Here is a 26,307-nt window from a genome sequence, read left to right as displayed (position 1 = left end):
CTGCTTTAATTGACCGGATAACTATTGCAACAGTATTTTTTTTTTTTTAACGGGCTGATAGGACTGCAGCTTATAGCTTGAGGGATCTCGGTCCGTCCCGCGAGACAAAATTTGCAAAATCGGAAGGATTAGCGACTGTCCGCCAAATAAACACCGGTCCTCGGGAGGAGGACTAAATTTTGCGCCTGTTTGTCTCGAAGTGTGTAACGTCAAGTTCTCTATTTTGTCTGGTCCAATGTATCCTGATCCTATCAATGCGTGCTGAGTCGTCAGTGATGCAATTAAAACTTCGCATTGATTCCGCTTCCATTTTCTTCCTGATCTCCTCATGGGTCCCCTAAGTCAGAAGCGGATCAATCGAATACAAACTATTTGGCGCAAGTTCAGAGCGTGTAACGTCGTGTCATCTAGTCTGTCATCCTATGGAAAATCATCCTACCATCGCCTTGGGGTCAACGTCATATTGGCAAATTTCGCATTGAATCCGCTTCTGTCTCTTCCTAATCTCCTTTTTGTCTCCTAGGTCCGAAGCAGATCAATCGACTATTAATTGAAACGGTAAACATACTAGCAGTATTAGTCCTTACTCGCGAATACTTTTCCTTCAACTGTGCTGTTTCTTCTCTATCTTATAACATAACTCGATTATCCCTGTTCTAGTCAATATACATATTCATTACATTATGGACCAGGCGAACCCTTAATTTTTCTATTATTATTATCCTGAGTAGCTATACCAGTGAAGGTATTTTAGGATTTCGTTAAAAAGAAACTCTGCCAATAAAGGCGTAAGCAATATTTCTCCACATGAAGTTTGCTCGAAACGAATGTCCGCCTGGTTCGACTCGAACAGACCACACCGAAAGGGTTGCTTATCATTTCTGAGAGCCGGTGTGCTTGATCGAGTTTAATAATCATAAGAACAAGTTCTGAATAATTAACTATCTCTTAGGTGCCAGTCCTGCACTCCTTTCCTGAACTAGCCTCATACTCACGATCAAAAGAGTCGACAACTAGTAGGATCCACATGTCCCCCACCCAAGCGAATTGATCAACTTGCAAGTAGGAGCACATATCTACCAACCAGCCAAGAAGACTTCCGAATCAATGAGAATGGACCATGCCAGTCGAAGGCCACAGGCCCAGCGCCCTCTCGTACAGTGTCATTGTCATTTCTCAGCCCACCCCCTGGCAGACGTTCATCCGCCCATCTAGACTATGTCAAGATGAGAACCTACAAAGCCTAACTGTTCGTATGTGCTAGTCCGTATAGATTTTGGTTTGCTGAAACGAAACAAGAAAAGCAAAATAATTGTGATTAGTATCGTAGTTATAATACATAGGTAAACGATTTCTCCACTGTTGTCCGTTCCCTTGTTCGTAGTCCTCCCTCCTGTTCCTGGTCTGTTTGGGCCACTGGCTTTCGGTTTCCTTGGTCGTCACGCTCGATCGATTTAGACATCATAGCAGGAGAAACAAATGAAAAGACAAAACAAAACAAAATGAAAATAAATGGACGTCTGCTATCTGTGCCTAAATTGATGTTGCTTCTCAGTTTTGCACGACCCAGGGGGGACTTGGCCTTGATCCCAATGCTCTGTCACCGATGTTACGTGATATTCGTTATGGAATATTCTTTGTGTGGGGGCCATTCATAAGCAATGTTGTTCGTTTTTTTTATCCCTGATCCGCTGATACGTCTAAAATTCATTTTTAGTTTTTATTTCGTTACGTGACGCTCTTCCCCTATTGTCAATATCCAACATCATTTATGAATGGTCCCCTGGTGATATATTTAGAGCAGACAATCCAATGAAAAATAGGATTGACAGGATTTTAGTGCGCTGTTGGCGCCTTGTGTCACATCTTCATGTTTGTTATTCATACTAATAATACCAAAGCATGCGATGTGATGACCGGAAGATTAGAGAAGCAACTTCTCCCCTTCCCCCCCATAACTATTGCAACAGTATTTAGACAGATTTCGTGTTTCTTGACCCTAACGGTTTTAAGATAAAATAGTTGAACAGTGTGGCATGAAATGGATTATATGAAATTTCATACCAATGGACATTGAGCAGATGAAACGCGGATACAAGAGCCTAACCCAAACCTCTGTTAGTTGGTGCTTCTTCAGCAGTGGCATGTCACGTCGGTACGCAAACAGTCAATGTAAAGTAAGTTTATTATGTTCGCGGTCAAATCGACTTAAACGTAATGTGGTCCCGGTGTCGGGACGCTCTTCAGCGGCGAATCAAAGTCCGTATCCATCGGTTCCGGTACCGGTTCGTGGTGGGCGGCCATCACCCGCTTCTGCAGGTTTTCGTACAGTTTGTGTACGTTCTCGTGGTGCTGTGCGTTCGGTTGCAGTGCCTTCATCAGCGTTTGCAGACGTCCCTGCGGTAGCTTCTGGTGGACGTACCAGAGCAACTTGAGCATGTGTCGCGTTACATTGTCCCGAGTTAGACCGGCGAACAGGAACTCGTCGAACAGACCGGTACAGAAATCTTCATTAGCAAACTCTTCGGACATTGGAATGAGTAGCGCAATCAGCGAATGCAGGAACGGATCTTCGTAGGCACGGTCGTCCTTGCAGGAGGACAGTATAGCCATAACTCTGAGAATACCCACACGATCTTTCTGCCGTGAGGTATGCAAAGTGTAGTACATCGCAAGAATGGAAGCAACTGAACTCTCCTGAATGTAGGCCTCAACTGCATCCGGAGCGGGACCGGAATGTTCAATAGTTGTAATAGCACTTTCACGTTCGTCCGGTGGCAACTTGGAGTGTAAATTACGAACCTGATCGTCGACCATCAGTGACATCAAAGCCGGTAAGAACTTGGTAACGACCTGACTGTCAAGCTTGGGCTCCTTAAAGTCTTGCGAGTCGATCATAATCCAGGCCGATAGACCAAGTGCCAGCATCCGAAGCAGTAAAATAAGTATGGTGTTATCCCTTGGTAATCCCTCGTTGTTGATTAAGTGTTGTAAAATTTTAATCGCTGATGTCGCCAGAAAGTTGATAGCATAAGGATCGCACAAAGTCATTGACAGGTCGCCGAGAACCTGTTCCTGGCCCCGTTTAATGTTATCCAAAAAACCTTGCAACTCACGGGATCGTTTGATGTCGACATTTTTCTCTCGGATGCATGCATCCAAACACCAAGTAAACTTGTGACAAGGGTCCACCGATATGATGTCCTGCACTTCCAGATCATGCAACGCCATCAGCAATTCGGCACGTAATGTGCAATAGTGAACATTCCGGGTGCGCAAGAAAAGTGTCCTCAAGAACTGAAGCACCATATCGTACAATTTAACACTGTTACCGATCATATGGGCTAGTTTCTGTACGACTTCGCCTTGCCTACGAACTTTCGGCGTAGGCGTAAAGAATAAGTTGTTCAGATTCATATGGTCAAACAGAATATGCTCCTTTTCGCGGATATACTGCGATAGCAGTGGAGAAACTTCGTCACCAAACAACGATTGGTTATCTCTCCAGATCTGTCTTTTGACCTCCGTGTCCGTATCCTGGTACAGTTCGCGATCTCTTACTAAAATTCTCAGATACTTGTCCTCGATGTGGCTGGTATTCCTCAAAATGCACATCACAACTGGGCGCAGGGCTTTAACACGCACTACGGGAAAACTCTTCACCAGTAGTTCCTTCAATTTGCGATCTCGTTCACGACCCTCCTTCGCACCAACTTCGTTGATGTGTGCTATCAGTTTATCTCGCAGCTCCTCCAGCACCGATGTATGGAAATCCAGTCGACGAACACCGTGCAGATCTAGCAAGGGTAGCATTGGTCGGAGGGACGGTAGTAGGATACCATTTTCCAGCTGGAAGTTTTCAATCGCCTTCAGCGGATCATCGCAGCAGGATAGGCTGTTTGGAAATTTGTGTTCATTGGATTGAACCATTGAGGTACACCAAAATATACTTACGCGTCACGAAGATAGGCTTGACCCGGAACGTTGACTTCTTCTAGACCAGTGCCGGGGAATTTCGGTGGTGCAGCCATAATGATATAGTGGGTGCACTTGGGTAGAAATAATACTAGTTGGAAATATGGTGCACTTATGTCCAAAACACAATTATTTAAATGTTTTTCCGATTTTAGATTTACTAATTGGCGACAAACAAACCACTTTTTCGACTCCGAAGTTTGACAAGCCGTTGTTTTTAGTTCGCGTCGTGCAGGCCACTAAATTCTAGATAGGACTTTCATTACCCTGACTACAGCGCACCCAAGCGGTGAGTGGATGTGAGAAAAATTCACAGATCACCACTGTAAAAGTGGTTTTAGTTTAAATGGATTGGCTGCATTGACAGTACCCCCTGGCTGCATTTGACGGTCAATTTTCTGCTATCTGCATGTCTCGTCTCAGGTTATTATATGTTTGCAATATAAGATGTCATGTCAAATTGGTAGACAATTCAGAAAGTTTATTAAATTTTGGCATAGATCATTGGGCATATTCCTGTAAAAAATCTGGAACAAAAATAGAAAAAAAGGTTTTCATTAGGGGTTTATTTTTCAAAAGCTCGAAATTTTTTTAATTCCCTTATCTGAAAGCACAAATCTTGAGCGTTTTTTCAAAAAGTCATATCTGCAATGAGTTACTCTCTTTGTTTACTTTCTCTTCTGATAATAATTCGGTCACTTTAACATTTATCCCTCAAGTCTTTGCATAATATGCTAGTTAAAACCACCATCTTTCGATCTGTACTATAAAATAAGTGAAAAGCGTTATAGTGACACCGTAAAAATCGAAAGAGAAAGTAAACAGAGTAACTCATTGCAGATATGACTTTTTGAAAAAACGCTCAAGAAATGCTTGAGAAATTTTTACGGAGATCCAAGATATAGATCGAAAATTACAACGCTTCCACGTCTACCAAGAGCAGTGGTAACTTGAAGTTTTAAACTCGATTTTCTCGAAATGTCGTTTTTCGAAATATGGTTTTTCTGTGATCACGATTGCCGAAACACCACTCAACCGATTTTCTTGATTTTTTTTTCAATTGATCGTGATAAATTTTTCGCGTACCTTAACGATTCCTTTTTTATGCATAAGTTTTTAATTTGTGGAGGATATTTTTTAATACAATTTTAGAGCTTAAAACAGCAATTTTTTAGGAAAAACGTTGCCAAATGTAAGGAAAGATTATTGTTTATTCAACTAATCATTAGGGTACAGGAATACTTATATACTAATGATTTTTTTTGAATTTTGGGATTTTAGTTGATCTATTGGTCACAGACTAACAGACATAACACTTTAAAACCAAGCTTCGCACGCTTTAACGGTTATTTTAAATATATTTGTAGTTGGGACTGTGGCCACATTTGAAATTATGGCGCCACTGTCATATGATGAAGCATATGGGGGATAGACCACTAGTGCAAAATTGCTCCCAAACCTGAGGGGTAACCCACCAGTAAATGAGTGTTTGGGACCGTGAATAAAAGGTGGAGCTAGTGTTCTGGGAAAATTGTCGGATCGATGTTTTTTGAGGGAATTCCTTCATGGTGTTATGTCTGTTAGTCTGTGCTCTTAGTTTAAAAATAAAACTATTGTTTTGAGTACTATTCTTCATTTGCTTAAAAGGAAAACTTTTATTTTGTATATTATTCTTGATTAATTTAAAAGTTTTACTTTCAACCTAATAGTGGGCGTTAATTGTTTTTTGCTAAGAGCGGAACACTCTCACTTTTGCCAATATTTTTTTCCTGTGTGTAATTCAAAATCATTCCAAACCAGATTCGACCACCAACACTGATTTTATTTAAATGATGGTATTACATATTACTTATTGTAGAATGAACATTTAAAAATCGAAATTTCGGACCTCCTCCGAAATTTTTTTCTGGATCCGCTCCTGTTTCACGCGAAAGTCATGTGGAAAGTTCATATTTTCACGACTAACATTCAATGGAAAAATATGTCAAATTCATTTGATATTTCTTGAGCGTTTTTTCAAAACGTCATATCTGCAATTAGTTACTCTCTTTGTTTACTTTACTGTAACTCATTGCAGATATGACGTTTTGAAAAAACGCTCAAGATTTGTTTGACTATAATTTGAAATTAAACATGAAATCTAGAGAAAATTTTCAATAGGACGTAAGTAACAGTGAGAGCCTCTCTTTGTTTACTTTCTCTTTCGTTTATTACGACGTCATTACAACACTTTGTACTAATTTTCCAGTACATATCGAAAGCCGACGGTTTTTACTACAATATTATGCAAAGAGTAGAGTAGTAAATGTTGAAATGGCCTAGTAATGAACAGAAGAGAAAGACCTCAAAGAGAATCTCTCATTGTTACTTACGTCCTATTGAAAATTTTCTCTAATGCGTTTTACTGGACAAGTTAATTCAAAGGACAACCATTTGTTTTATTCTTCAACATGAAAACACACATGAAAGTGATTTTTACTTAACATAAAATTTTCATTGAACTCGAAATTATGAAATTTTTTTGATCATTTCGAGTGCAGTGAAATTTTTTCGAATCACCCTGTGCACCTCTGTAAGTCACTCACGAGATAAGAGCGCCATTTTTGAAGTCACTCTTCAGCAGCAGCAGCAGTTGGACCACCTTTGTCACTCAGCAGAACCAGTCCAAAAAATTCCGCTTCGGAGAATGTTATCAAGCTTCTATCGCGAATAAAAAATAATTTTTCGCAAAATACAGTGAATTAGCGAAGCTTTCTGTGTTAAAATTATTGTAATGTATTTCATGAGAACTCGAATGATATAATTTAATGTGGTGATATATTTAAGAGTAGATCAAAATTGATGTTACTAAGTTTGTGCAGTGGTCGTTGGCGTTTTACTGTGTAAATTGAATCGAACAAAAGTAGCGAGACGCCAATATGGATGGACTCCGCTGGTCCCAGGTGCTGTTGCAATGGGTAAGTTGTTAGCATTTGTGAGAACTATAGCATTATTCCAACGAAAACTAACTACTTTTTTCGAATTAGGTCCAAGACTCCAAACTTCTCAACATCCAATGCGATACAATAGAGCAGTACAATTTGAACGAATTGTACCAACAGTTCCGTACCCGGATGGAATCGACCCTCGTTATTCGAGAGGAAAACATCACTGACTTTTTGAAAGTGCACTTTCCCCACTATGAACTGTTCCTAACGGAGAGCGGTCAAATTGCAGCCCCTGACCATTTTTACATTTTCTCGTTGCTGTTATATTTCTCCTGCGTTCGCCATCCGGACACTTCCTTCCAGCAGATATGCAACAATTTTGACAAGCTGCGCCAGGCGGCTGTAGGAGCATTTCTAAAATCTATGCTCGCCAACAGCCAGCAGCAAAAGAAAATTGACCGCATGATGATCCAGCGGGCCATACAGGATGCAATGCCACAAACGATGCTTCCACCGGCGATCACCGTTTCTTCCGATCAGCCCCAATCCCAGTCACAGCAGTCCGTCTCGCAAACATCTCAGTCTTCGCAGTTAAGCCTTCCCTCCCGGCTTACCTCGGCCGATCTGCTGGACAGTCCGCAGAGGTTGAGTAACCGGATACCGCGACTGTCGCCGCCGACACCGAAAACTGTCATCCTGGACGAACGGACGCGGCAGCTGAAGGAGCTGAAAGCGGTGCTGGAGGCGGAACGGTACGAGAAGGGTTACCTGGAGATACAGCTGAAGCAGTTGCAGGATAAGAACGATCGGTTCGGTGAGTAGGGGGATCGTTTGTTGGGGGAATGTCTGAATCGGTGTGTGAGAGAATGGCAGGATGGAACGAAGAAAAATTATGCTTCTTCTGGATTGCTCTGGAGTAGTTTCGGCTTCTTCGGGTACTGAAACAAACTTTATATATCAATCGTAACAGTTTCTATATCTCCCTATTTCGATCAGTCACGTAATGTTCGTAGAACATCCTTTCAAAAGAAAACGAAGTGCGACGAAACTGGGTATGGATTTTTATTCCATGGCCAATTCTAAAAAATAGTGGACATAGTAGGCTTAAATTTTAACTCTCGTAAACGGTAGTAGAAAAAATCACAGTTGATTTCTCAATCTTGAAAATTATAAAGTATCCATAGCAACACAACAAATAATTTTTTCTTCCAACCCTCAGTGGAGGACAAGCGCAAGCTGCTGAAGGACATTCGTGAGCTCAGCGCCAAACTGCAGTCATGCAACCAGGAGAACGAATCGCCCAACAAACAGCGGGATGCCGATTACAAATTGAACCGCATCCAGCGGCAGCTCAGCGAAAAGGAGGAAACCCTCGACCGGCTTAAGATTGAGCTGGAAACGATCAGCGAGAACAACAGGCATGCGACCGAAAAGGTTAGTATTGCACAGCGGGATACTATCTACCTGGCGGTAATTTGCTCTATTTAACGTAAAATTAATCTTTCGAAATTTATTTAACACGCAGATCAACTACCGCAACAGCCAAATCACCAAACTGAACCACAAAATCCTCGAGCTGGAAGGTTCCGTTGGTACCTTGAATGAGTGCCTGCTGGAAAAAGACGAAATGATCAAGTACCTGCGGGAGAGCAACGAAGATCTACAGACGTTCATCAAGGAAAACCGGCTGCAGCGGGAAGGTACGGCGGCTGACAATCTGAACACTTCCTTCGAATGTATGGAGCTCAGTTCGGCGGGCAGTAACACTAGCCCGGAGAATATGGCCAGTGCGGTGGTCGATGTGCAGCTGAAGGAAAAGGAGGCGGAAAATGGTTTGCTCAAGCGTTCGCTTGAGCTGTACGAGCAGGAGAAGGTGCGCGTTTCCGGTTTGGTTGGGCAGTTTTTTCGGCTTTATGGTGATGTGGTCGGTAGGCTCCCCGCTGGGACTGGGAATCCGAGCGATGTGGGGTTTGTTGAGAAGATGAATATTTTCAAGGTGTGCTATGAAAGTCTGTTTGAGGAGTATGGTAAGGCGAGAGCGGATAAAGAGATGATGGAGGAAATGAACGAGGTTCTGGAGGATAAACTAAGTCGGTTGAAGACGCAAGTTGCGGCAAAGGGAGAAGTGCTTAGGGGTTTAGAGATTCGTTCGGTGGAAATCGAAAAGGATTTGAAGATCACTCGGAAGAATGCCGATGAATATCAGCGTCAGAATGTTGAGCTAAAAGAGGAACTGCTGAAGCAGAAGCGTGATTTCCTAAAGTTGATTTCGGACAATGATAAGCTACAGGAAGAGCGAGAAGAACTTTGCAAGCAAAATTTGAACTTGAATGTTGAGTTCAATGGTTTGAAGGAAGAGTATGAATCGATTACGAAAAAGATCGATTATCTGATGGTTTCGATGAATGAAGACTATGAAGATAGCGATTATTCCTCGTTGTTTGATAAAATTGACGATTTGCGGAATCGTGTTCGAAGTTTGAAGGATGACAAAGACCGGCTTGCTGCGATGAACATGAAAATTACGGTTGAGAAAATTGCTCTGCAGAAGGAAATAAGCATCGGTGAAGCTAGCCGACAAATTCTCCAGGATAAGCAGGCCGAGGCAGAGCAAAAGATACAACTTCTTACGGAAGAAGTGGAACAAGCTCGAGCATCCATGGTTGAAAGGAACGAAAAAATTTGTTCGATCGAACAGGAGAAAGCAGAACTGCAACAATCAATACACATTCTTAGCGAAAAAGTTCAGAGTACTCAATCATCGTTGGATGATATTCTGAAGCAGTTGGAAGCTACGGAGCAGTCTTTAGAGTCAGCACGTAGTGAAACGAATTGTATTCGAGAAGAGCTCACGGCGACTAAGGACACAAACTGCAACATGCAGTCGGAGTTGGAGAAGCAACAGAAGACGACACAGCAGCTTGAGAGCCTAACCAACAATATAAACCTAGAGAAACGTGAGCTGGAGAACAAACTCGCTTTACTCGAGACTGATTTACTAACGAAAAGGCAGAAGCTAGACCGGTCACAACAAGACGCAGAACGGTTGAACCAAGAAAAAGCTCAGTTGAACGATCGAATACAAAGTCTTCTGGACGAGAAGACCAACTTAGAACGTACAGTTGCCCAACAGCAAGACGTCTCTCAGAAAAATTTCAAAGAAATCGAGAATCTCGCCGCTAAAGTCCATGAGCTGGAGCAGCTGCTCTCGAGCAAAACAGGTCAAATCGAACAGCAGGAACGTAATTGGAGCGATCGACACCAGCGTGATCAGACCCAGCTAGCCGATGCACAGCAGCAGCAGCAGCTGCTCACCGGCGTCAACCATTCCCTGCTAGCAGGATATCGATTAATTCAAACTCGAATCGGTCAATTGGAGGATCAATATTCGGCTAAAATTGCTACCCTGCAAAACAAAATTGGTCAACTAGCTGGTTTACTAACCAAACTGTCCGCCTATCAGTACAAGCTACGAATCGAAAAGAGTTCGCTGGAGGACAATCTCGCTCAGATTGTGGCTGAGTTCAAAGCGCTAAAGTTGGAAAATGACGGACTGGAAGCGGATAAAAAGGCTCTTAATGAACTACTCGGTGAGGTTCGTGTGGAAAAGCAAGCAGTACACGATCGAAATGTCCAACTGGAAGATGAAGTGACAGAGTTAAATGTCCAGTTGGAGGTGGAACGATCGAAATCTGCAAAGTTAGGTGATGAACTGGAGACGGTAACGATGGAGAAATCGAAACTTTCCGATGCAGGCAGGGAACTGGAAGCTGACATGCGAAAGCAGTTGCATGACGCAGTCAATTATTCCAGGCGGCTTGAAGCTGATGTTCAGAAAGTGGAACAAATGCTGGCCGAGTTGGAGTGTCAATTGCAGGAGAAGGTTGATCAGTTGGACGTTATTTCCCACAAACATAGTGAACAGGAGCTTCGTTGCTCTCAATTAGAAGTTGAAATGAGCGAAACACAATCGAATTTAGAGAATCAGAAGCAGCTATCGGCACAGCTATCGACGGAACGGGCTGATTTGGAAGATCGCCTAACGGCGCTGGAATCGGAGAACAGCCGGCTAGAGTCCGAGCTGAGTGAAAGTCTGTCGACACTCGAAGGCCAAAGAGAAACCATCTCTCGACTATGTCGCGAGAAAGAAAGACTCGAAGAGAAGGTCCAGGAACTGGCCACGGCCTTGGGTACGGTACGACAGGGTAAATCATCCTTGCACGAAGCACTCGAACAAGAGCGGGAGAAATCGGACGAGCTCGGTTGTCAATTGTTGAAAGCGAACGAGAAATTGTCTAGCTTGCAGAGGGAAAGGGAAGAACTTATCTCCGCCCAGGAGATACTTCGGAAGGAGCAAGCTGAATCCGCTGAAAAAATGGAAGAGCTAACGGAATCGATCGCGTTGCTCGAGGAAGATCGGGACACGCTGAGGGAGGAAAAGTGCCGTCTGGAGGCGGAGGTCGAACGAATCGATGCCGACAAGGAGGCATTGGGCGAGCAGAGTGGTAAGCTTTTAACGGAGCTTTCGAAGGTACGCGAAAATTTTGTGGCGGAGAACGCGAAGCAGGAGTCAAAGGTCACAAAGTTGAGTGCGGAGGTTGAGGCGTTGAGAGAGAAGTTCAAAATTGGTACTGAACAACTGAATGTTGCTACGCGTAGAGTGAAGGAGCTGGAAGGAACTTGTGAAACGTTGGAACAATCGCTCTCAGACAAAGGTACGTTGGAAGTGAAAATTTCTGAATTATCACAGAGCCTAGCTAAATTGCGTTCTGAAAAATCAAATATTGAATCGGAAAAGTTTGCCGTTTTAGAACAGCTTAAATCGCATCAAACGTCGATTGATCAATTAAAGACTGATTTGCAAGTCGCGACGGATTCTAAGCAGCAACTGCTGCAGCAAGCTGATCTGGTTCAAGCTTCTAAGCAAGAATTGGAGAAAACGTTGAATGATTTAACTGAATCCCACAAAACTGCTTTGGAACAAGTCGCTTCTCTGGAGACGGAGAAAAAAGTTCTGAAGGATCTAGTTTCTGCTAGGGAAATTGACTTGGCAGAGAAGAATGATTTTATCGAAACCAACCAGAAGAAGTTGCTCGAAGCGAATGATTCACTGAAAATTAAATTGGAGGAAATGGCCTCAATGTCCGAGCAACTGTTACAAACGACCCAACAATTGGAATCTCTCAAGCAAGAGAAAGAGGATGCAGTTTTGAAGCAGACAAAATTGCTTGAAGAAGTGACGTGCGACAACCAGAAGACGTTGAAAAAACTGGAGGAAGCCGATCAGAGTAGGACCTGTTTAGTGTCTCAAATACAAGAACTGACTGAGAAATTGAAAACACGATCGACTGAAGTTTTGAATAAGCAAGAGCAACTCGAAGCCCGTGAAACAGAGGTTCAATCCCTGAAAGAATCATTGATAGCATGTGAAGCGAAGTGCGTCGAACTTACTGTAACCCTTGAAGAAAATGAATCCGCCCAAAAAGTATTGGAGCAACGCTTGCAATCAACGGAACGTGAACTTGCTACCAAGCAGGCATCATTGATCGACCAAGAGCAGAAATCAGTAGAACTTACCGAAAGTCTCTCAGACGCCGTTGCTTCAAAAGAAGCCATTTTTAAGCAATGGGAAGACCTACAATCGATTCAATTATCACTGGAATCTCAACTTCAGACATTGAACCAACAACTAACCGATACCCGAACCGAGCTCGCCAATCAACAAACCACCATTTCGGCTAAAGATGCCGAAATAAACCAGCTAACCCACGATCTCAATCAATTCCAATCGCTTTTAACATCCAAAACAGCCGAATATGAAACGGCCATCGCCGACAAGAACCACCTCGATTTACAGCTGACACAGCTACAAAACGAGCTGGAACTGGTCAAGGACGACAAACGTAAACTTACCACCGAACTAGAAACACTCCGCGGAGACAAATCCGACATAGACCATCGTTTGAACCGTCAGCTGCACGATTACGATACACTGAACGAAGCATTCATCAATGCACGCGAACTCAACCAAGAACTGAACCAAAAAGTTCAACAACAGGACCAGGAAATGGTTGCCTCCAAGGCCGCACTCTCAGCTAAGGAAAAACTGCTGCTCGATAGGGAGAAGCAATTGGACAGTTTAAGAAAACAACTCGATGGATTGTGCGGAAAGAACCAACAGATTGATACACTAAGACAGGAACTGATGTCGCTGAAAGTTTCCTACTCAGAACTTCAGGCGAAGCGGGACGAACTGCTGGATACTATCGAACACTGTCAGGTCCAGGAGAAGGGTTTACAGAACAATACGAAGGAACTGCGCGATTGTCTGAGCTCGAAACAGCAGCAGATCGAGAAGCTGCAGTCCGAACTGGCTTCGTTGAAGGACACTCTGCACACTTTGAAGCTTGAAAAGAGCACCGTGGAATCGAATCAAGAGCTGCAACGGACCAAGATACTCGATTTGGAGCTGAAAAACTCGGAACAAAGCAACAAGATAGAAACACTGAAAAAGTCGTTGGTTAAGATCGAAACCAGTCATCTGAAGGATAATTCGAAGGCTAACATGCTACTGCAGGAGGTGCAGAAGTATAAAATATATGAACAGAAGGTTAAGGAACTGGAGCGACTGCATTCGGAGGAGCGCAAAATCAACGCGAAGTGTCAGACGGACCTTGCTATTTTCAAGGCGAAGCTGGATAAGACTCGCGATGAGAAGACGAAGATGGAACAGCAATGGGAGAAGGAACAGCTGGCACTCAAGAGGGAGCTGGATAATGCCAATAAGACTGCCGACGAGAAGGTGAAGGAGGTCCGAAATGAGCTCGAGGGCAAACTGGAGAAGATGAAACTCAAAATGGTGAGTACAAGCATGTTTATTGTAATATGGTCGGTGTTAAGTCAGACCGGACTAAGTGACAAAATATTAATTTCGAGAAAAACGGGTTTGAAGTTTGAAAATCAGCATCCTCTACGATATAATTGGAAATTTTTTTTTGCCATAATTCTTGTTTATGGTTACATATTTCAAATCTGGCAAAAGTTGAATGTAGCTGAAGAAATTTTTTATCCAGTATTGTCATTATCTCATTTTTTGAAGTTTTGCGACTTAGTCCGGTCTGACTTAACACCGACCATATGTAAGTAGTTGTATTGTAATACTATGTCCACACAATCGTTCTGCGTTTAATTGTCATTATATAGATTAATTTATGGGTTTACTAATGGATTGCAAACGTACGCTGATTACAAAGTTTTGTTCTTCGCTAAATAGCATGTTTCTCACAAGGAAGTCCCTCGAAACATCGCTCTACTTCCATTTTTTTAATGACGTCAATTTCAAACTACAGATGATACCGTGTTTTTTAACACATACTTCATGGCTTTTGGATTAATTTTACTAGGGTCACTAAGTTAGTGTTGGATTCTGATGAGAGGAAGTTGAAACGCTAATTTCATAAATAATTTAGATATTTGACATGTTTAGGCAAAATTCCCTAAAAATGATTTTTAACAAATCCTTTCCAAGATCATCCATAACTGCAGACAATAGCATTTGAACATCTGGCTCTCCATTCCATCCCATTTTCCATTCATCCCACTATTGCACTTGTATCAACTGCATGCAAATGAAAAAAGTAGTTATTGTCGTGTCCCAGTCTCAACTGCGACACTAAAACCTCACCCCTCGAAACTAATTTTCTGTTTTCTCTCTCTCTCTTGCACTTCTCCCTACTTCCAGATTGTTCAATCTGCTATTGTCTCCAGTACGTCTGATTCCTCCACGGAGTCAGATTCGGGCATCCCGCAGTCGACGGTGGGTGAGCAATTGCCTGCTTCGGTTTCTGCTGCTGAAGAATCGTTGATCGTTGGTGGTGGTGGTGGTGGTTCCTCCGGTGAGCAAAATGACAAGGCAGCTTCGAACCGTTGGAAGCGATTCATTTACAAGCTTATCAAGTATCCGCTGATAATCATTGTCGTTAATATACTGCTGGTTGGTTACATCAACAGATCGCTGAGTAATGCGGAGCTGGAGCTTACTCTGAGACCACTTACCCCACCGTTCCATTAGGGTGGATGAAATTGTACATATTTTGTCATGTTGATTATTAATTGTAACTTATGCAATTAAGTTTATTTACTTTATTAGCTATCAATTTTACTAAAACAGAAAACAATATACAATTGACCAAAGATAGCAGATCTCATTATTTTTTTCTAACGAAACAAAACCCACACATATATGTGTTGCATAGAAATCAAGATCTTCCAAAATTTTGGGCGACTCTTAATCGTGCACAAAAATTGTGGGCCTGCATTTGCCTACCATAGCGATCAGAATTTGTCGACAGCTATTTACGGGTTTAGACTCAGAAGATACATTAACCCATAGATCTTAACACAGCCAGGTTATCTGACAAAATGACCAACTCCTTATTATGATCGCTATACATAGCTTTCCATACATACATAGCTTTCCGATAGTTTTAGCTGTCCATACAACGTTTCGATAAATAAAATAATCCTTATTGCCATTTTTTTATCCCATGAACCGTTCTTTCGAATTATATTCCGTTCAATCTAGACGATAGTTAACTAAATATTTCTGAATATCGCCAAGTTTTTCAAACGATGGTTTGTTGAATGAATTTACATATATTGAATCATCAGTTGTTACACTGCTCTAGCACGGCGGCCCCTCGTAAGCAAACCTGCGATCTACTCCTTTGCCCGACTCGGTGATTAAGAGGTTACTTATAGGGACTATGAATTAGTTTAAGTTCGACGAAGCGACAGAGATGTCGGACAGCACATGACTTGAAGCGAGGTGGCTAGCCACGTTAGACGTAAATGTATTTATTATTTGGTAAAGAAGGCTAACGCTAATTAATTTTGGATCTTCAGCAGTAGCACGTCTCAAAATTACGCCGAATGACCTTACTTCTCAGTGTGAAATTATTAAAATGGCAAATTACGTCACTTATCAAAATTATGCCAACTATCCGTTATGCCAAATGACCCGCACTGTTCACAAAATTAAAAATTATGCCAAATGACCGTTATGCTAAATGACTTTATGCCAAATGACCCTGACCCGTTCAAAGCGCACACTTTCTGGCACAGGTTTCACTCGCACATACCTCCACTTGAAAGACTGACGATATAGAGTCTAGGGCCTTGTAGAACCTATAGTGATGACAGCTTCCTGCTTCCACACCACAGTCACGTTTTTAACCATCAGTATAATATACTAGAGCACCTACCGGGACTGGATGGTCCCCGTTCATCCATTCAGTTCAATCCAGCGCCTGACCAGAAGCTAAAATACGCCGGTCACTCATAGCTAAACAAACGCCCACTAAGGGAAAATACTGTCGTGATCGACTTTACGCAAACTCGAAGAACACGCGAGGTGGAATATTTGGTAAAGGTGAAAATTGATCTTGATCTTACGTTAGTTTCACACCTGCAACTACATCATACAAAAATGTGATACTGATAACGTTCAATATGCTATGCAGAATTTGTTTATATGGTGAATAACCTGAAAGACGACTGCGATTACGACAACGTTAAAACCAAGATCCTCGTTTATATTGACAAGGATATTACGGAAATTCACTTACATGATTTGGCACCGCGCAGCTGCAAATTCATGTCGAAAGACGGAGAAGTGGAATCCGTTATGAATGAAACCTGGAGAAACTTTTTTCACTGAATTATCAACGAAGTTCTTGTGGTTAGAATGCAGCTACACCAACCTATACCATCTTACCTTCGAATGCAAATCTTCCCAAAGTATCACCTACATCCAAAGAACCCTATGCACATACCCTGGGTAAACGCCCACGTGTTAGTTTTGCAACCAGATGACACACTATGGTAAACCATGCCAAAACTGCTAAGGAAACTGGATCTACTACAACAATTTTCTATAGAACACACACTGACAAACAACCTTCACATGCCGAATCACAAACAGTTCATCAACCGATAATCATCCCTAAGACAACATTCAGTACATCCAGGGAAAGAATAACCAAAAAAGAAGACGGATACAGCAAGGTCACTCAGAAACAAAAAATCAACAGTGAAAACCAAAACTATTCTAGCCACAACGACATAACGTACACGAGAGCGAGGGAGAGGGCAGATAGAACAACCAACAAATGGCAAAGGGAATAATGGCAATAACGAGTCGCCCCCGAGAAAGGTAACGCGCAACAGCAAGCAGTACGCCCAATATCATTTTATAAATTGCAATTATTTGAAATGTACGTTATTTCTGAAAAAGGCGAATGACCCTTGCGGTTAAAAGCTTTATAAATAAATATCAAATTCATTCCGTTCGGTCAGGTATTACAACTTCAAATGGAACATCGAAGACTTGCCGAATCGGTATGCTGTCAGTGAATGTATTTGTGTTTACGATACAAAAAAAAAACAAATAAGCGTGACCAGACAATATGCTCGATATCGTGATAACCGTCGGCACAGACACAAATACCACTGTTCACGGGACCAATATGTCGAAGAGTGGCTCGAATTATGCCGTTTTGCAATACAGCACTTTTTGTGATTCCAAATAACTGTCTAAATTCTGGGGACGGTTACTCCGGACATTTGAGCTTTGTGTTTAAATTTTGTATATCAATTAGCATGAGAAATACTGCTTTTTGCATCTCCGCACGTTCCGATTGCCTTTAGAAAGTTTGTCCAGAATGGGGCTCATAACATAGCCAAAAACTGTAATTAAATAGGTTTTTATTTATAAATGTAATTACGATTTTTGGATAGAAGGGTTGAATTATTCGCAGAAAATTACTATCTCTGTCAACATTGTAAATTTGAATCAGTGTTATGAAAGCAATTGACACAATCGGAACAATAAAAAGAATGGATGTTTTGTGCAATGAAATCGAAATACAAGGACATAAATTTGGGCTAAGAATTTAGCTCCATAAGCTTCTCGAAATTTTCAAATACTAACAGGATCAAGATATCGCATCGGTTGCGCAATCGAAATGAGAAATCCCAAAAATCATCATGTTATTTGATACAGTCTGATCAGGTCTCTGTATTTCTACTGAAGATCGTTTGCAGTCTACTATCTGCTCTGCTCTGGCTGAAGCATAATGTCTTTAAAAGCGCCAACCCCGCGCGCGATTCAAACTCGATTTGGAAATGACCCCCGTCTATTTCGACCTGGTTAGCTGGTACATATACTTTGTACTCCTTTATAAAAGGCCCGTAGACTGCAATATCATTTACCTGTTTCAAGCTATTATTTAAGCATATCGGGGCGAATTTTCGACTTTTCTGTCACGCTCGAATATAGCTCCGCCAGAACTCAGGAAATCTCAATACATTTTTTGTCTTTGGCACGGAAAAAGGTCACGAAGAGACCAGTTGAAGTGGATGGACACAATTTCAATCGGGGAGTCGATTTTATTTTGACATCCATCTCAGCTTTGCATGGGTCTAACGATAGATACTGTTCCGGTAATTCCTAGGGGCACACTTTAACAAATTGTTCCGGAACAATGAGCCTAATGGACCAATGACGTTTAGCTGACAAAGCAATGTTACTGTATGAAAGTGGACTTTTTTTCTTTTAGAACGTACGAGAGACAACTGCAAGGACGAAAAGCGACTTGACACAGATGAGAGCTCGTCTACTATGACGAAATATACCTACAATTAAATAGTGGAAAATTAATGGACCGCTTTCTCAAAAGCAAACGTTTCTCATAAGCGAGCACTCGCCAATAGCGAACGTTTCTCACAGGCGAGCATTTTGCAGTTGTGGAAACTTGCTATACCATTAGCTTTTCAAAAAGAAAGGGTTGCTAACTAATCGCACGGGAGGATAACCGTCAGGACAAAGATTCGGTTTGCGCCTTCGTCCGTTCTGCAAGCAGTGTTCATCGATGAATCTCTCGTTAACCCGTCAACGAACTGGCACCAATAGTTGTTTTTTGGCTTTCATCAAGCTCTTCATTGTCTTTTCTAAAGTCGCGTACTTTCTGAAGCTATCGAGTGTTCCACCGTTCAGGAAGGTTTTGTACGTGGAGGACACACGTATGATCACTCTTTATCCAATCACTAGGTAGGAGACCGACCCCGAGTGATTTCGCACCGGGTACTGGTACCAGTCTGGGCTAAATTCGCGGCGGCGGGAATCAAGAAAGCTGAACATCTCTACCCTTCCTCCGGAGGAGGCTCTCAAAAGGATTCGAATCTTTCGGATATCGCAATGGTGTAACTTTTTCAATCAATGTTTCGTATGAGATTCTATATGAAATGGTGATGTGCAGATGGTTACTATCGTAGGGATTATCTTCGACATTGCAACTGTAGCAATGTCGAACATAGCGATTGATCTAATGCGCTTGTAAATTCTTGTCGGTGTAATTTTTCTCGTGCTTAAATTTGTCATGTTGGTATCGTCACAAACATCTTGGATTAGAGTTGATCTGCTATTAATTGTGAAGACTTGCTGGGAGTTAACATCTCCTTGAGCTAGCCGATGCACAAACACATTCCATCTTGAACTGTTTAGTAAAATTTCGAAGGAATCGATTTTCGGGAGAATACTTCCGCAATTTTACTGTAAAACGGTGATCGATTCGGTGACTAAGCCTTCGAAGGACACCATGTCTGTAAAAGGGGCAATCTAGCTATTAACTGCATTAAAAATGTTGTTATTGTAGGGAGCACTGTTTTCAGCAGGTTTTCATAAGGATCAATAATTGCATACTGTGAAAAATTAATCCACGATGTCATATTTTCATTAGTTCAGTACTGGACTGAGCATCTGTTTGAAAAAGGGAAATACACGGTTTGTAAACCACTCCATCAATCTCCACTGCTATTGCAGGTACGTAGACGTGATAGTGTCGGTATATGGTCCTCCTAGATACGCTTGCGGCGACACTCCATTTCATATTAAAATGATTGACACAATTTGCTTTCCTGCTAGTTTCGAATAGATTTCGCTTGACCAGAGACCAGTATTGTTCTATCCGGCTGAAGTTCTGGATAGTTCTGGCGATTGACCTTCGAACAAAATGCTGTTATGTGCATCCACTGGATTTGGTGCAGTTTCATCAATTTCAGCAAGAATTTTAATGTTTTGTTCCGCTAAATAAAGTGGGTAGCTTGATTGGTTGTACAAGTGAAATTTTTCAGTTTTTCGAGATATATTTCAAAACCTACACTGAATGAAAAATGTTCTTAATTTAACCTTGACATGTTTTAGGCTGTTGGGGAAATACGCTGAATGCAAACGACACGTTGCATATGCTTTGTTGATAGTAATAAGTGTTCAGTACATAAGAGTCGATCAATAATAACAATATTTTGGGAATTTAATGTCTTTGGAGAGTTTTTCGTCATTAAATCGAGTTTCCATATTGCACCGGTATATCGGTAGTACCGGAGGCCCTCAGTTCCGCGGTACCAGCTTCCGTTAAAAAGCGTCGGTACTACGAACCCTTACTGCAACCGATTATCTGAAAATACTCTTCGGATCTGAGACGAGACCTGCGAATATCAAAAAAATGGAACGTCAAATGCGGCAGTCCATTGAAAATGGTGGTGGCTATGCGAAACGAAAGATAAAATTCGCAGGTCCCGTTCCAGGTTCCCACGTTTTGCTTCAATTGGACATTCATGCCTATTTCTTTAAATATCAGCATCATCAAGCAGAAAGAAACCGCTCCTACTATCAATATTCTTCCAACGCCCAATCGCTTTACAGCCCGAGTGCTGCTTTCCTTGTTTAATTTTAACAAAAAACTAAAACCTTCGAAGGAAGGCATTTAAAACCATCGTTATGGTCCTGAATGTATAATTCCTCTAACACGTTTGATTTTTTTTTAAATCACCCAGTGAACTCAGTGGATCAGTGGCAGTTATGCGAGTTTTCTGTTTCAAATGACAAATTTCAGTTGAATCTACCGCCACCAAGACTCAAACTCAAGGCCTCTCTCAATCATTCACTTTCGAGTTGGTAGAATCCAGTCTTTTGAGCTCACACAAAGCAGAAGCAAAAAATCGCTACGCTATAGGCACCGGTGAAGCAAGCCAGCGCTTTGTTTTATATCCAGTGCACAAACAGTATTGTATCGTTTCCCCCGGCTGCGCAGTGGAATCAATCTGCCATAGTAAACAAAAGTGTTTGTGCTACGGAATAACACAATCTCGATCGACTTTAATAAAACTCGTGGGTCTAACAGTTCAGGAGGTGGAAAACTAGTTAAAGTTGATAAGAGGCTTAACCTCGCGGACGCTATGTATATTCAGCTACACCACGTCAAAAACTGTGTTTTGATTACGTTTAAAAGTTTAGCACAGACAGAAAGCTTCATCGCAAAAAAAAACAACATGCAACTAGAGGTCGAATTTAATAACATCAGAATCAAGATCCCCGTGTGTATGATAAATGATGTGGTGGACGTTCGTATTCAAGATCTAACACCGCACACTAAAGAAGATTACATCAAACGAATTATGTCGCAGTATGGGGAAGTGGAATCTATTACGAATGACACTTGGAGAAAATTATTCACCGGTATTCCCAACGGAGTTCTTATCGTAAGGATGCGAGTGACTAAACCAATATCCTTTTACATGACTATCGAATGAAAATCATCGAAGCATGACGTAACCTATAAGCAAACAACGCTGATCACATATCCCGGGTAGACACATACATGCCAATTCTGTAAACAAGCAGCCCACTACGAAAAAACTAGTCAAAACTCATCTACTACAGCCAACCCTAACAAGCAGTCGCCGACACTTACAGATAATCCAAAAACAACGACCAAAATAACTATTAATAAATGGGCAACAACCACGACAACCGCTCCCAAACCAACAACTAGCATCACCAATAAAGAAGCAAATACCGATGAGGACGGATTCACAACAGCGACCCGTAAGAACAAGATATCAAATAAGAACCTCTGACTGTGAACAGCAAGAAATCAGTACCGATGATAACATGAACGTAAACGATAATGCGAGAGAAAGCAGACTGAATTACCCCCAAGCTGCGACGGATAAGGCAACGAATGCCTCACCGTCAAGGAAAAGGATCTCAACACGCAGCAGCAAACTACGTGTGCAATATCTGGTAGACAGAAATTCTTAGTATTTTTTAGTTTTACTTATTGTAAAAACTTAAAAGATCTACGGCTCACGCCGTGTCAAATAAATCTAAAGAAATAAAGTTGGTAGAATTTTTATGACAAAACCGAACACCTTCATTTTTATAATAAAAAATGACGGCAAAGCAAATGGGATTGTTTTCAACCAGGAAGCTGCAAAAGTGTTCGTGAGACCGGGCGACAAGAACTCAATTCACTATATTACTGTCTCGTTAACCATATTTATCTAGGAGTATGGAATATTGTAGCTTGATTGTAGACGCAAAAGGTGACAAGTTGGTTTCATTTCGTTCTTATTGTTTTCAGTCTTGTTCTGGCGGCGGGCGTAAAAAAGAGCCCATGTCATCGGTTGTATATCTAACATACAAAGTTAGTCGTTTCAGGTGTTGCGGTTGGCCTTTTTTATACCGTTTAAAATGCGTCTTAGATAGCATAACATCGCGCGCGAATTATTATAACACAAGAATCAATCGCCCGCGAAAAAAGAAGCCAGTCCAAATTTGTCATGAATAATAATACCAAAATTTATACACGATAAATAATTCATGTATTACGAAACCTTATATCGACAAATGTGTGGAGACACTAAAAGTAATCGCTTTTCATTATATTGTATTGTTTTTGGAATGCTGTGTATCGCCGGAATCAAGCAAAGAATAATAATAAAATCGTTCACTTTCCGTTTGACTCAATTAAGAATATGCAACACTCCCGGCTGTCGGAAGCTGAAGATGCTGTTTTTACAAACCGAGCAAATTTATTCAATCAACGTTAAATCTATCAAATTCTCGGCAGCCGGCTGCCCAGAGCAATAAACACATGATAACACTGCTGAGAGTTGCATAGATCGTATCACTTATCAAGGTGAATCCAGATTTGTGTAACTATTTACCCCATCCTACTAACAAAAACTCCTTCCCGTGGCAAACGTGGATATGCAGAGGTTACACGGTCTCCATAACAACGTTTGTTGCACTAACATTCCTTCCTTTCCCCGATGACTGTAAGGACGTGGCCGGCGCTGTTATTGGCATTTCAAAGTATAGAACTCTCGAAACGTGCACATTGAGGATGGATTGCTACTCCCAGGCCCCATTCGTTGATTCTCTGTGCAATTTCGCTTGTTCTTGTCAATCACGGAGTAGCAACTACGAATTGTACGGTCATCATACCCATGCTGATGCTCAAAACCGAACACCTTCATTTCAAATTGATGCAAAACTCTCATCTACTCTATAGCAATTAGTTTAGGTTAAATCGAAGACTACATATTAAGAAGACTGATATCTCTTTCCTTACCCCATACAAACGAGAAGCGACAGAGGATACAGCGCCTCTATTGGAAGAAGGTAGGAAGCTTAATGTAAAAATGTATATGTGTGTGTGCATCACTATGGAAAGTACCACCTTTACCCGCAAGTGGCGTTGCTGTTACTGTGTCCGGATTCTGGACAGAGTTGCCAGTCATCTTGATATGCAGTCTTCGGGTTAAATACTGCCATCTTTAGCATTTCCAAGCATGCACATGAACAGTGTGAAGTATGTCCAGGGTTTTTTTTTTCTTAAAAAACTGTCAGTATTCCAGTACAGAGATATTCACAGGGCCAATCAAATTGACAATAAATGGAAATTGGACTGGGCTGTTTTAATGAATGATCCAACTAACAACTGCGCCTTGAACATAGTAGGCCACGATTTTGAATTTGTTCCTCCTTCAGGAGCAAACAAACCTGTCAAAAATTAGCAGCTCTGGTCATAGGTGAAAAATCCCCGATCTAGCACCATGTCTTCCTGGTTTAAGTGTTGATGGGTATATATTTAGGGTCAAGATGTGAAATTGCATTTTTAGCATCGATGATTAGACGGAAAATAGTCCTTGAAAAAATAGTGTCGTTTTCGATCTTGCAGTTGACACAACTACACAACTTTTTCAAACACTTCGCTCAATATCATTTAAAAATACCAACGGTAAACATCATCACGATCTGACAAATAAACACAATCTTCTTTTATAATTTTTATTTAACACAACACTATAGTACTTAATCTACCTCCACGTTTCATTCATCCTCGGGAGAATCTAGATCCAACCCGTCATACGACACCATACCGCGTGAAAGTTGCCGTGGTTCAAGGCGCCTGTAGTTCAGCGGAACGTCCACGGGAACATCGTTTGTAACATAGTCGTTGCTGTTATTGTTACTGTTCTTCTTCAACACCTTAATTACACTCCTGTGCGGCGTACAGACGTGGAACACTTTCTCCACCAGAACGTATCCGCCGCAGTCACTGTCCCGTTTGACTAGATGATGCGCACCATCGGCATAGTCTTCCGATTCTCGGAACTGGTTGTACGGTATCACTTGATGAGAGGCTGCCGAAATGTTCTCGATCAGGTTGGTCACCATTATCGTGATCGTGAACGATACCGCCGACAACAGATGAAGATCGAGGGCAATCCTCATGCTGACTGGGGAGGGGGAAGGCGCGGATTTGAAAGTTTCAAACTACACACTGTCACTTGCTGGGTCAATTTAGGTTGAATAATCACCGGAGCAATTAGGCACATTCTTTTATACATATACAGTGTATATAAATTTCGGTTGAATAGCGCGAGCAACCGAAATTCAGTGTTTTCGGTAATCGGTGCAACGCATTGGAAAACATTTTGTTCTGTTTTAAAAACAACTGGATGATCTGAAGCGGTTGGCACGTGATTCACGGTGGCGCGCTGCTTTGGGTGGTGTTTGGGAAAAAATAATAACAAAACCGGACGATAAATGTGACAGACGTAATTTGTAACCTACTGCGATGTATCTATTACACAATATGTTTCCTGTGTCAAATTTTCATTCTATCATCTCTCAACAGTTACTGTGTAATGATTACAGTGATCGTCTGATTTTGTCAGCCCCATGGTTTAGTTTAGCATGATAATTCGGCGGGATTTTTTTTCTATTAAGGAAAGCATTATTAAAATATGATTTATTGGTTCCTAGAGTTAGCCTAATTAGTTTAAATGACCCGTACAATGGTAAAAATGTCAAGCGATTCGCACGGCAATTTTCTTTATTACGATATTTGGACTAGGTGTGCCAGTTTTTCGTAAATCGAATTTTTCCGATTTTTTGTTTTTGATCCGAACCTTAATTTATTTCCAGAAAACGTTATACAACGACGAGATGCAAAAATTAAGAGCAAGCCACGAAAAGGACTGTTTGGAGCTGAAGAATAAGATGCAGTATGAAATTAAGAAGATTCATCAGCAAATGAGCATTTTGAAAGTTGAAAATGATAAACTGACGAGACAAATCGAATACGCTAAATCGGAGAATCGGATCGAAGATGCACGTAAGTCTCTGTGTCCGCCTCATCCTGTGGTTCCCAATCATCTTCGTAAGTATCAACAGTTTTGCCTTGATAACGGTGTGTATCCAATTTGGCATAAATAAGTCGTTTGACATGGTGGCATTTGATTTTATAACAAAATGATTCAACAAATAACTATGATCGTTTAGTTACCGTTTTAAGTTTCGGATTTTACTTTATTTGTTTACATATCGGATTTTATACTAAAGTTTCAATCTTGCCGACTTTTTCGTTGGAGAATTTACTAAATTTATAGGTGACTTTTGCCTTTTAATATAATTAGGCGGCACTTACGAATCAGTAATAAGTTTGGATGTGTTGGAGTTGATAGCACTCAATATAACTAATGTTAAAAATCTCCATGAATACCTGATGGTTTTAACACCTTTCTACACTGCTTATCATTGCTAGTCAGTACCATGTGGATAGGGAATAGCTAAAGCAAACAAAGAGGAAACAACACAATATTTTTAGTACGCCATCATTACAATAATTATCTAGAAATGTCTGTAGGTTGGCTGTAAAATTCTTTCTGTTCAAAAGGGTTAGGGGCCTTTAAATTTCTGCTGAGGGCTACGCGACAATCGCTCGGAAAATTTGCCATTGCGGAAGCCAAATTGTGTATCTGGCGGTAAGCTATTCACTTCGAACTAATTGTTGAGACGAGACAAGATCATTTTCTCGAACAACTTCCGGATACAGGACAGCATTTCAATCGGCCGATACGAGCTGTGGCCGGAGATTGGTTTTAGATTGGTGATGACCTTCACTTGCCTTCAGTCATGAGGTGCAATGTTACCTTCATTAAACTTATTAAATAAATTCAACAAGCCTCTCTTGTCAAAGTCTGGCAGATTCTT

At 41.4% G+C, this 26,307-nt stretch overlaps 2 protein-coding genes across 7 annotated transcripts in view; one reads left to right on the top strand and one right to left on the bottom strand.

Annotated features, from left to right (window-relative positions):
* Window positions 1-2,166: 2,166 nt before the first annotated feature.
* Window positions 2,167-4,195, bottom strand: LOC131688863 (negative elongation factor B). The gene is made up of 2 exons (XM_058973447.1): window positions 3,955-4,195; window positions 2,167-3,895 (listed from the first exon to the last, which is right to left on the bottom strand). Exons 1-2 carry the CDS (start codon window positions 4,029-4,031, stop codon window positions 2,209-2,211), a joined length of 1,764 nt encoding a protein of 587 aa, XP_058829430.1. The 5' UTR covers window positions 4,032-4,195; the 3' UTR covers window positions 2,167-2,208.
* A 2,439-nt stretch (window positions 4,196-6,634) lies between these two features.
* Window positions 6,635-26,307, top strand: part of LOC131688790 (centrosome-associated protein CEP250) — a 31,895-nt gene continuing 12,222 nt past the window's right edge. For 4 of the 6 annotated variants that reach the window (XM_058973336.1, XM_058973329.1, XM_058973312.1 and 1 more), the window contains exons 1-5: window positions 6,635-6,932; window positions 7,002-7,716; window positions 8,122-8,336; window positions 8,428-13,761; window positions 25,240-25,474. In XM_058973336.1, the coding sequence (XP_058829319.1) occupies window positions 6,894-6,932; window positions 7,002-7,716; window positions 8,122-8,336; window positions 8,428-13,761; window positions 25,240-25,474 (6,538 nt within the window). In that variant the 5' untranslated portion in view covers window positions 6,635-6,893. Of the gene's footprint in view, window positions 6,933-7,001; window positions 7,717-8,121; window positions 8,337-8,427; window positions 13,762-14,643; window positions 14,996-25,239; window positions 25,475-26,307 lie in introns of those variants that run through there. The other 2 variants (XM_058973320.1, XM_058973351.1) reach the window with 2 other exon arrangements.

The sequence above is a fragment of the Topomyia yanbarensis genome, chromosome 1 (assembly GCF_030247195.1).
Source record: "Topomyia yanbarensis strain Yona2022 chromosome 1, ASM3024719v1, whole genome shotgun sequence".
Taxonomy (NCBI): Eukaryota; Metazoa; Arthropoda; class Insecta; order Diptera; family Culicidae; genus Topomyia; species Topomyia yanbarensis.
Note: the sequence above shows the minus strand (reverse complement) of the source record. Positions and strands in the feature narration are given on the sequence as shown.

Coding starts and splice junctions, on each gene's coding strand:
- LOC131688863 (XM_058973447.1), bottom strand. CDS start 4,031: ATGGCTGCACCACCGAAATTCCCCGGCACTGGTCTAGAAGAAGTCAAC. Junction 3,896..3,954: donor CAAGCCTATCTTCGTGACGC/GTAAGTATATTT, acceptor ATTTCCAAACAG/CCTATCCTGCTGCGATGATC.